Genomic DNA, 11,679 nt, shown 5'->3' with positions numbered 1-11,679 from the left:
CTTAGAGAAATTAGTCAACGCAGCTAAAACCAACTAAGATTATATATAAAAATATAAGATATTTTAATACAAAAAAAAAAAAAAAAAAAAAAATATATATATATATATAACTTTATCTATATATAAATTTTTTTTTGTATTAAAATATCTTACATATATTTATATACCTATATTTCTATATATAACTTACGAAGTCTCTATTTATAAATTGATTGAGTCACAAAGTTTTGTGTCAATGTATGTAATATGCATATGAAGGCGTGTCCATAAAGTATATATATTTCTGATCAGGATGGCGAGCTGATAGCTTGATTGAGTTGCAGCTTTGAGCAGGCGGCAGGGTATCTTCTAGTCAAGTACTTCCTACTGTAGTGCACTTCTTTAATGGCTGAGCAAAACTTGTTTGATTTGAAGTATTTACAAGGAAAAGTTTATTACTGAACTGGATCTTCTGATCTTAGCTGCGCAGATGCTTAACTTTTTCCAATTTCACAATTTGTGAAATTAATAATATGTATTCCTATATATATTATCTAGAAGTGTGTGTGTACTCTTGATGCAATGCACATGGATAAAGCTGAACAAATAGACTTTTTGTATATCCAAATATTTAACAGAGCAAGAGTGAGAGCGAGAGAGACTTTGGGGTCTTGATAAATGCAATTTTTGTTTTATTTTGAGTTCTTAGTTAATTTTTTTTTATTTTTTATATATAGATTTCTAGCTAAAGTTTTGGTTGCGAGTACATCGGAGTTTCATTTGAATCGAGGCGTTTTTTAATATTTGCCCCAGATCTCAATGGTGGAGTTGAGACCACGGCTGACCTGGCTGCGCAGATTGATTTGGGCATAACGATAGCCGGGACCGCCGGACCACAGGCTGGGCGTGGCACCAGAGCTGTTGCGGAAGTTGTCGATCACATTGACGAGGGTGATCGTGTAGACGCTGTTAGTGCCCTGCATGAATACATTTCGGTGTTAGACCCGAGTTCAGCTGACACTTTTCACTTTGGCTACTTACGGGACGGGGATAGTCAATGTTGATGTTCCAGTAGCTGTTCTTGAGCGGGGCACGCACCTCGGTCTGGCGGGAGAGCAGGATGTCGGTGCTGTTCCTCTTGCCCCAGCTGGAGCTGTAGGCCTGGCTGGCGGCGAAGACGGCCAGCAGTAGAACGCAGCTGTATAGGAATTTCATTTTGTTCAGTTTTCGCTTTAGTTTCTACTTCGAAGACGTTCGATTTGACTCTGGTTCAGTTCTGCCCGGCCAGCTGCTTTTATACTAAACACTAGACGTATGAGTAATATTGTTTACACGCGAGCGGGGGCTTTTTAATTAATATTTTGTGCCGTAACTGAGAAGTGTTTCGTCTTTTTTGCTTTACACTTTTTATTGTTGTCTGCGATAAGCCTGGTCGGGCATAAGCGTAGCTGTGGACAGGTGAGCAGGTGCAGTGCAGCAGGCGGCAGCCCCTGCGCTACGTTTAATCAGTTCGTGTGTGATAAGCGAACGGCACATTGTTTTCTCTTATTACAATTTCATTGAGTCATGCCACTCGACTGGGCCTTAGTTAAGACATGTGTCCGTTGTTGGTGGTCAGGGGCGATTGGGCCCTCTTAATCGTAGATCAAAATGAAATAGAAAATCACATTAACTTTGAGGGGCTATCAAATTCGTGGAAGCTGATTTGGCCATTAAATTATGATAAGCAATTGATAACAGTATCATCATACTGTGATTTTCTTTGGTACTTTTTATTCAAATATTTTTAGGTGTATCTGCTGAAGACAGCCAGACGTTATCTTACATAAGTTTTATATGCAAATGTTATCAATTCTGTACATTTTTCCATTATTTTTTTTAGTGTGTGTATGTTTCTTTCTCAGTGTACATAAATAGAATTATTCCCGTTTCTATGTGCCATTGCTGTGATCCGTTAAGCAATGGCCATTGTTAAGCCTCTCTCAGCTCTTTGCGCTCTACTCACCATTTTTCATTGCGCTCAAGGCAGTCAAGCCTGCAGCTTTTGTTTTTGCTTATGTATTGAATATTTCAGACTTGTTCTGCTTTTGCTCTCAATGCCATTCAAATGTGTTGTTGTTGTGAGGCTTGCATTTTATTACTGGCAGAAAATTTTTCGTTTCACTGCTTGCATGCGCCTTTTCGATGATCCGCTATGCTTTGCTTTTGTTCTTGTTTCAAATCTCAGCTCTCCCCATTGAGTCTTTTGCTTTTATCATTTAGCTGCCGTTTTTGTTTGTATTTTCTTTTTGCCGATACCTCTCTTTGTTTTTATCTTTTAAATTGACATTGTAGCTTTTGTCACTGTTACTTTAGGCACCATGGTGCGTTGCCCTCCTACTCCCTCCCAGTTTCTTTTCTCATCCTTATGTTTTGTTGTTGCATTTGAACATGCAAGCCGCTACTGACCGCTATTTTCTTTATCCTTTTTGAGTAACCTTCGCTGTAGCAGGTAGCGTTTTGCTGATTTTTCAATTGTTGCGTAATTGATCTACGCTTAGTCGTTGTATGCACGCGTTAATAAGTGGCTGCATTTTTTGTCTGACATCAGCGCATTTATTTTGTTTTTGTTGAGTTGAATTGCTTGTTTTAAAGTGAAAATACATATGTATATGTATGTGTGTGTGGTGCAGTGATAAATTGTGAATGAAAATTAATAAGTGTCGTAAATTGTGTAGGCGTAAAAATTTATTTTATGTCAATTACGCGTTTTCAACAAGGCAATAATGCGTTGTGGGCAAATTGTTGTATTTTTAGTAATTTGAGTGCCCATATACGTGTAACAAGCCATTTAAATTATTTGATTTTATGCCATTTCTATGAGCTGCTTTGCTGCTGAGAGCAAATTCTTGCGCTCTCTCTTGTTTGCGCGCCTAACGGAATTTACAATGCTGGCTCTCTCTTATTTGCATTCTTATCAGAACTTATAGTATTCAAATTGGGTAAGCTGCGTATTTTGCTGTGTTGTGGAATAACTTAACATAGGAATCTTGAACATATTAGGTGAGTAGATGAGTAATTTATGCACTGTGCAATAACAGCTTATGTTAAGAAAGCATTTATTTTAATTTAATGCGTTTATCTCATTTAACAGGAATGTAAAATGATAAAACTATTTCTGTTGAACTGTTCATATTGTTATCGTCGTTATCTCTCTATAATTAATTTGCGCACGTACGATTGTGCTGATCAATCAAAAAGAAAAGCAAACTGTTTATTTACTATTTTAGAACCTACTGTGATTGTCTGGCCAAGGCCTTAGGTTCTACAAAGAAAAATATTTCAGCTAAATGCGAAATTTACTTAAATTTACGGCAAAGTTCTTTGGGCAATAGACTTGCTAATCACCAATAAATAATTTAATATCATTTCTCAAAGGTCATTCACACACGTTGCTCTGCGTCTTGCATGTGAAATCCATTCTAATAGCACTTAAACAATTGTATATTGATTGCAGCTCTTGCTTAAAGTGGCAAAGCAAACAAACAAACAAACTCAAGCACAAACATACAGGAAATATGCATTTCGGCTAGCTACTGGATATAACAACAAATATTTGCCTGAGGTTAGAGCATCGTTATGTGTGGAATTTGTTTAATTATGCCCGAAAGTTTGTGGGTTCATTAAAATGCTGATAACTAATATATCAAATGCCTGTCTGCCTCGCTGTCTGTCCGTCTGTCTGTCTATCTATTTGCTTAGCCAATTGAGTTGAATGGAACAGCTTAAGTCTAAAGTTTTATATATATATATACATATATATTTATGTACATCAGAGATATGGCAGCTGCAGCTAAGTTGAGCATTGCCTAGGGCTTTATGGCTGCCACACGCCTCACAGCTCTTATCTATGCTGCTGACTCTTGGCCTGGTTGGCTGCATATTTATTGCAAATTACAAAAGCCCAAGATACTTGGTTTGAAATAAAATCTCATTACTTGCAGCAGCCGCCACCGCCGCCGTCCAACACACGCGCCTGATAAGGGCAGAAACTTGCCTCGCCCCTGTCTGACTGCCTGTCTGTCTGTCTCCCTGTCTGATCCCAATTGCAGTTCGACAGACATATTTGTCACTTATGAAAGGGATAATTTGCCACGCTTGCCAGCGACAACAGCAACAAAAAAGAAAAATGCTGTGGCAGGAGTTTCCTTTGGGACTTCGAACAAAAGAAAAATGCCTGCGGCCAGAACAGCAGAGGGGGTGGGGGAGGCAGGGCGAAGTGTAAGGCAACGCAATTGCAATTGACTGTCGGCATTTTTATGCAAAACTTGTTAATCACATTTTATTGACACATGCAACGGTTGGGAGGGGGCGTGGCACACTCTGTCTGCCTTTTCACTCGGGGGAATCGATTTCCATTTTTAAATTGGGCAAATTAAGGGCGGCTAACGGAATGACTGCTGCAAATGCGGCCTGATAAGCAATTGGCAGCAGGCAAGTACCCTCATTGACACACACATACACACACACACACAGGCGAACGCATGTTAAACTCGACTCGACAATTGCCAAATTTAAAAGCAATAAACGTACGAGCAAATTTCTGGGTTTATGCCACGTTCTTTGCTTTTTTTTCCATTATTTTAACTGTTTGACAAGGGGGCGGCAAGCGCGTGCCACAGTTTCACCCCCTGTGCACTGTGCACCCAGTGCCCCATCTCACTCTTTCTATGGTCTACGTCTGAGCTCTGACTGGCATTCCGGCGCTGACTTTGCCATTGCCTTAGCTGTAGCTGAAACATGCAAAGGCTTCCCTTTCATTTACGCTTTCAATGCCAATTGAAGCGCACCCCAAGAGAGAAATCCTCACACTTGGCCTCTTACCCAGCGGGGGCAGAGTTCAAAATGCGCTTTGCAAAAATGTCAAGTGCGGAATGTGCACTTTTGACAGTTTCAGTTCATTCGACAGTCACTCTCTCTCACACACACACACACACACACATTCGCCCTTCGTCTGGCGTCTGGCGTGTGGCGTTTGGGAACCCTGACAGGCCAGTCTTTAACCCTAAAACATCCCTCACACACAAACTGCCAGCCAGACACGTACCCATAATAAAACTTGCAGCCTGCTTTGAAACAAAAAAAAAATAAATCTTATATGTTAAGTGAGCTTGCAATACCCTGTAATTAAAGAAATGTGACTTTAGCTGTAAAGGCCTACAACGTTTATCGATAGTCTATAGTTCGATATGTGATTTAAATAGTCTAGAATTGCAAACATTTTGATTCAAAGCTTTAAAGTATGATACAAAATGTTGCTGCGACTTTAAAAGCAAATATATATGATTAATCGTTTATCGATAGTCGTCAAAAGTTTATGTGATTTATGATATATGACTGATTGTAGATAGCATGCAATACGCTTAAGGAGAGGAAGCATTCAGAGCTGCTTGGGTAGCTGGTATAGATAAGTTATCGTTTATCGATAGTCATCACAAATGTGCTTATCAAGTATATAAGTGGGAGTTAAGTTTTCAAAGCTGGTATCGAGCATACCCTCAGTGCCCATTAGCTAAGGGTATAATAAACAAAATCAAATATTAGAAAACCGTCGGGCAACAAGCATTCCCCTTCCATTGCCAATGCCATAGCCACTTCCATTCCTCGATCTCAGTCGCAGCGTGTGTTTTTTATGTTTTTAATGTGTTTTGTTGGTGCCACATTTTGTTACCCGCTGTGGCTGCTGCTGCTGCTGCCCCAGCAATTGGAATTAGTTGCTGCTGCTAACAAAATAACAGTAAAAAAATAGAACTTAATGCGACGGCAAGCGACAACAAAGCCAAGGCACAAAAGCGCAAAAAGAAAGAGAACAGGAAACGCTAGAAGAAAACGAGCAAAATACAGTCAAAAGAAGAAGAAGAAGAAGAAAGGGGAAAAACCCACTGGAAAAAAGTCATATACAAAGCGCTTAGTTGCTTTGGCAAATGCTCAAAGCCCGTTGAAGTTGCCACCAACCGTTGCCATTGTTGTTGCAGCTGCTGTTGCTGCTAGTGCTGTTATTATTGTTGTTGCTGTCGCTGTTGCTGTTGTTGTTAATTGCTGACTTAATGGCGTTTTAATTAAATCGCAACACTGCAGGCGGCCGCTCAACTTTAGCTTAGAGTAATGGCATGCTCACACACGCACACAAACACACACATATGTATATATGTATTTGTATATGAACTATATATAACAAGTCCCAACTGCAGCTGCCCTTGTACCCCTTCCTGGCATGCAAAAGTTATAAACTGTTTGCGCAATTTTTATCAATAACAAATAAACAAATATCTGCTGACCGCAGACAAGAGAAGTTTTGCTTGCCTCTGTCTCCGCCTCTCTGCCCACTTCTTGCTACAGTTGCAAGTGATTCATTTGGCTGCAACCCCAAAACTATGCAGCACTTTATCTGCTCTCGCAGCTGTCTGCAATTCTGTTCGATTTGTATCTAGTCTGTGGCCCTCTGTCTATTGTGTCTCTAATTGCCGCCTTTATTATTCGCTTCAAAGTTTAATTGTTGGGACGAGCTATGAAAAATGCGCGATTGGCGTAAAATTACATTTAACGCGACTTCAAATTGCTTTCAATTAAGGCAGCGAGCAAGGAACTTTAACTTTTCAAACTTCTTTTTTTATAGTTTACTTGGATATTTTATCTTTACTTGTTCAATTTTCCGTCAATTTTTTTATATTTTTCTACTAGAGTAAAGTAATATTATTCAGAGCGACTCTCTCTTATTTTGCAATCACAGTTTTCAGCAATGAACTTGAAAACTCACCTGAGCTGCATCAGTTTCAACTGTTTTGCTTTATTTGTAAGCATTAAAGCTAGGCGCACGTTGCTTGGATTATAAATATTTCATTTTTCTACCTTATAATATTTACGTTTAATCAAAGGGAAAATCGATTGCAATAACCGAAACTGTAATAAAATTTTAATAAAAACGAACTGCGCCCCTTGCGAACTGTATACAAAAATATAAATCTCTGAATATTAATATCTCTGCAAAGCTGTGCATATACTCTCTTAAATTGCTACAAGAATAATATAATATATATTGGATTTTAATACTCTTACACAGAGTTTTGTTCACTGGGCAGCAGAAATTCATGTTAACCATGACAACTATGAAAGTGCATGCCTTCATCAGTTACTCTGTTCTCTTGCTACTATATATTCATGTCTTACTATATTGTTTTATACTTACTTTTTTGTTAAATAAATTATATATTATTTTATAGATTAAAATGAATGGATTTATGGACAATCTTAAATATTTGGTCTTCGGCTTAGACAATTGATATTATTAAGATTATAAACCTACTCAGCAGTATTTGTAAGTCACTTATTTAGAAGATACAAATTATAAATTGCATTCCAGATTTTCATATCTCAACTTGCCGTTGCTTTAAGGGTATTTCCTAGTCGGACACTCCCGACTTTCAACTTATTTTCTTATTGCAATGCTTGCAAATGTATTTATTTTGTGGTTGCGAATTTTTCAGTTCCGCTAAAAATGTATTACACACTCACACACACAAACATATATATACAATTACATATATCATTTTAATTAAAGGCCCAAAGGCATTTACAAGAATTGAAACTATACACACGTATGTACACCCACACCTGTCTACATACGTGCTCACACCTACACAAACACACACACACACACATACAAAATTGATTATATCCGCCAAACTTCACAATTTGTTTACCGACTCAAAACAATGCCAAAATGATTGCAAATAAAAATATTAAGAGAAAAAATATGAATTTCATTACAGGTTCTATAAAAAACGCAATAAAAATTAATTTTGCTCAAATTGGTTTTGATTTATTTTGATTAAAGCGCTATTCACAATAATCCCTGCGCAATCATATGTCAGCATTCGTAATGCGCATTTTAATTGAGCGTCCAAACAGATTGAAATCGTATTTAATAAACGTAAAAGTTATGAAAACCTGCAAAATCAAGGCAGAGTCAATTTCAAAGAGCTGCCATTGAAATGCATTGAAATTCATTTGCTTTGATTTAGATTTATCGATCGAGGCCATGGAGCGTATGTGTAATATACGAATTTCTTCTCTATGATTTAAATAACTAGAGTTTATGTCAAAAATAAAGGCTGAAGGTCAAAAGCTTTGATTCGTTTGTGTTCGTCTGAATTGATTTTCTTTTCGGTCCAGTTAGCAAAAGTTCGCTGTCAAATGTTCAGCTTTGATGGAACATGAAAAACATTTGGCATCATTTATCCATTTATGATTGCTGTTGGGTGTCCCCAGGCGAGGACAGAGTCTCTGTGCCTGTGTTTTAACTGTTGTAAATGGCTGCAAATGCACAGAAGCGTCATTAGTGTCGACAATTATGAGAGCGCATAAAAACGCGTTAAGCAGGCGGCTATACAGCATGGGGCTATGATTGGCTGGGCGGGGCAATAGCACCAGTAACGAGAGCAGCAGCAGCTGATGCTCAGTATGTGTGGCGCCTGATTTTGGGGCACGCACAGCAAACAAACAAGCAACAACAACGGCAGCACCCAAAAGCCCTTTGGTCAACTGTGCGAGTTGTTCGAGTTTTTGCCAGCTCAGCGAACAAACACACAACGTGGCACTTTTTATTTTTCGCCACTTGCCATTTGCCACTTGCCACGCTTGCCACTTGCCACTCGACAACAAAGTGCTGCCGTTATGAAAACGAAAAGCGACTGTCCTCGTACAAAAAATAACAGAACAGAAAAACAAAAAATGCAGAACAAAAACAAAAAACTGACAGTGATTTTGTAATTAGAGCGCAGCACTGGAGGTGGCTGTTGGAGGAAGAGCGCTGTAAATGCGCCGAGTTCAGCATTTGACACGCACAGCAAATATATCCAACTGTGAGTGTGTCTGTGTGAGCGTGGGTATGTGTGCAGCTAACCATCTAGCCGGATTTTACTGAAGCATACAAAATTAAGTAGTTTACAAGCCTAAAGCACTGCTAACTGAAGTAACTGAAGTAGCTGAAGTTTATAGCCAACTAAGCTCTATATATATGACAAAGGCACTGCTAATAGATGTAAAGGTTGCACATTTGACTGAAGTAAAGATTTAAGCTAGGTAAGTGCTTAAGTGCTTAATACATGCTAAAAGCACTTCTTAAAGCAAGAAGTATATCAGCTGAACAAATTCTTTATACATATATTACCTATATGTACTATAGATTCTATATAATATATGTCTTCTCTTGATGCTATATATTCCATTTCATAAATAATATGCTCAGAGTAGTAAAGATTTCGACTAGATCAACTTCAGCTGGCATATTTCTTTATATTTGCCAAAAATACTGCTAAGAAAGCCGCTATCAGCCATCAGGTAGCATTTCAGAATTAAGCCAGTTTGTTGCTTTATACATGCCAAAAGCACTTCTTGTGGAATTCAATTTCAGTTAGTCTGGGCTCATGGATCTCAGCTTTTCACATAGTCTATGTATAGTCCACATATTCGACTTGAAATTGTCAGCTGGTTTTCAAATTGACATTTCTATCTGGCAGACATGCCAAATGCAATGAGAAACGAAGGAAAGCTTTCAGTAGTTATGCAGTTTGAGTGCTCCATAAAAAGTGGACGCAAAGCAAACGAGTTTTTTCGCTGCTGTAACGGCAAAATAATGTTTGTGCCTTTTTTTATATTCTCTTAACCACTATGTAGTAGCTTTTTTCGTTTCCTTTTGCCTCGTTGCTAGTGGGCTGTACGTGCCGCGGCATGGACATCACGCATACGCCGCATAAGCCAAGACAAGCCAATCAAGTGAGGCAACAGCAACTGGCAGCCCAAAACGAGTACATGCAACATAGTGTTGCAAGTGTTGCCTGCTTTATACTTACTTTTTTTTTCGCTGTTGCGAGTAAGAGTAAAACCCATTGAGAGATAATAATAATAAAGAGAGCTTTGTCAGTTTTGTTGATGATTCAAAAGGAACATTTATTTAATTTGCTTTTTGTTTTTGTTTTTGTTCATTTAGTTTGTTGTTGTTTTTTTTGGGCAAAAATTGAATTTCTGCATTTGCTTTTTGCTAGCTTAAATTGCCAACCACCCACAGAGTTCGAGTTATCCAGAAAACCCAAAAAACTGTCGCACAAATGAAACTACATTTAGTGTGTGTGTTTGTGTGTGTGTGTTGGGTGGATAGGAATGTGTGTGTATGTGTGAGTGAGTGTGTGGGTTAGTTTAGCAAATATTTATCCAATACACATACATAGTATACTAGGGTACACACACATATATCTTAAGTTAGACAGAGACAGAGAATACATCTATATAAAAATTGGGCAGTGTTAAAGAGTGAGAGATGTTCAGAATCTGAATGTTGATAATATTAAGGTTTTTGCTTTGCTGTGGCAGTTTGTCTGACTGTGTGTGTGTGTGTGCGTGTGTGTTGTTTTCTTAAAAATACATAGAGAAAACCTAGTTGATGCATATGTATTAGTCATCGTATCCTTTTGCAAAACTTTTCGGTATTTTGTATTTGAAGACGAGGAAAGAAAAAAAAAAACAACAATAAATATCCCTCAGGGATTTTGTTAGCTATTTGTTTTTGCTTTGCTTTTGAGTTGTTCAATTTGATGACAAAATATGCATACATAGCTGGTAAATACATTCACACATACATACATACATACATTGAGGATGCGTACAAGTATGAGTTAGAGTATTTTATATAAATATATTTATATATGAAACACATTCAGTTAGTTATAGTTGTTAGTGAGTGGGTGAATAAGTGTGTGTGGGTGTGTGTGTGTGATTGTGAATTATTTTTAACTATTTAAAATTGTTTTACACTTAGTTTCGGGTATTATTTGGTTTTCTTCGGTTACCATCTGCCTAGCAGCTTCACTTAGTATATACTACATAGAGTTGAGAGATCAGAATCAGAGATTTATTAACTAGTTTTTGTTTCGTTATTCGTTTCTCAAGTTAGTTTTGGTTTTTAGTGAGTATTTAGTAGTAGTAACATTCATATTTTTTGGATACCTTCGAGTGCAAAGTAAAATTCAGTTTGTTCAGTTAGTGCTTAGAAATAAAACATATAGATTTACACATACATATACATATATATTAATATATATATATAGTAGAGTGATATAGCTTACATAGTTTGATGAAAAAGCAGTTGTTGATATTTTCAAAAAGAACAAATGCTTTAACAGTATTTTTGGGTATTTTTTTACAATATTTTCTGTATTTTTTTTCGTCTATTTGGTTTTATTGCACATTTTAACAATTACAACAACATTTAATTAGTGTTTCGTATTTCGTAGTTCGTATTCTATGAATGCATTTGTTGTTGTTGTTTCTGTTGTTTTCGTTTGGATTTTAAGTTTTTGTTTGCTGTTTGCATGACTTGCGAGCAACTTTGAGTTGCCCCTAACTTTTAACAGAAATGCAAATAATAACATAAATAGAAACAGAAACTGGAAACAACGTAACGCAATTTGAACTAAAGCTAAAGCATAAACAACAACAATAATATCTTAAGCTAAGCTGGAAACAGGACGAGCAGTTCTGGAAATATAATCAAAAGTAGGAAAAACATAAAAGATACCCTGTAAAAATCGAGTACATCTAGTTAAGTACAGCTAAGTAGGCTAAGTGATGACGAGATTAAAGATCATCATTTGTCAGTCTACCTTA

The 11,679-nt window shown here is 37.4% G+C and overlaps 1 protein-coding gene across 1 annotated transcript; it reads right to left on the bottom strand.

The window, feature by feature from the left end:
- Nucleotides 1-702: 702 nt before the first annotated feature.
- LOC111595726 lies at nucleotides 703-1,258 on the bottom strand. The gene is made up of 2 exons (XM_023309577.2): nucleotides 1,021-1,258; nucleotides 703-956 (listed from the first exon to the last, which is right to left on the bottom strand). Exons 1-2 carry the CDS (start codon nucleotides 1,192-1,194, stop codon nucleotides 777-779), a joined length of 354 nt encoding a protein of 117 aa, XP_023165345.1. The 5' UTR covers nucleotides 1,195-1,258; the 3' UTR covers nucleotides 703-776.
- Between the last annotated feature and the right edge of the window lie 10,421 nt (nucleotides 1,259-11,679).

The sequence above is a fragment of the Drosophila hydei genome, unplaced genomic scaffold (assembly GCF_003285905.1).
Source record: "Drosophila hydei strain 15085-1641.00,03,60 unplaced genomic scaffold, DhydRS2 tig00008122-arrow-pilon, whole genome shotgun sequence".
Lineage (NCBI taxonomy): Eukaryota > Metazoa > Arthropoda > Insecta > Diptera > Drosophilidae > Drosophila > Drosophila hydei.
This window is presented reverse-complemented; position numbering and strand designations above follow the sequence as displayed.

Coding starts and splice junctions, on each gene's coding strand:
- LOC111595726 (XM_023309577.2), bottom strand. CDS start 1,194: ATGAAATTCCTATACAGCTGCGTTCTACTGCTGGCCGTCTTCGCCGCC. Junction 957..1,020: donor ACATTGACTATCCCCGTCCC/GTAAGTAGCCAA, acceptor GTATTCATGCAG/GGCACTAACAGCGTCTACAC.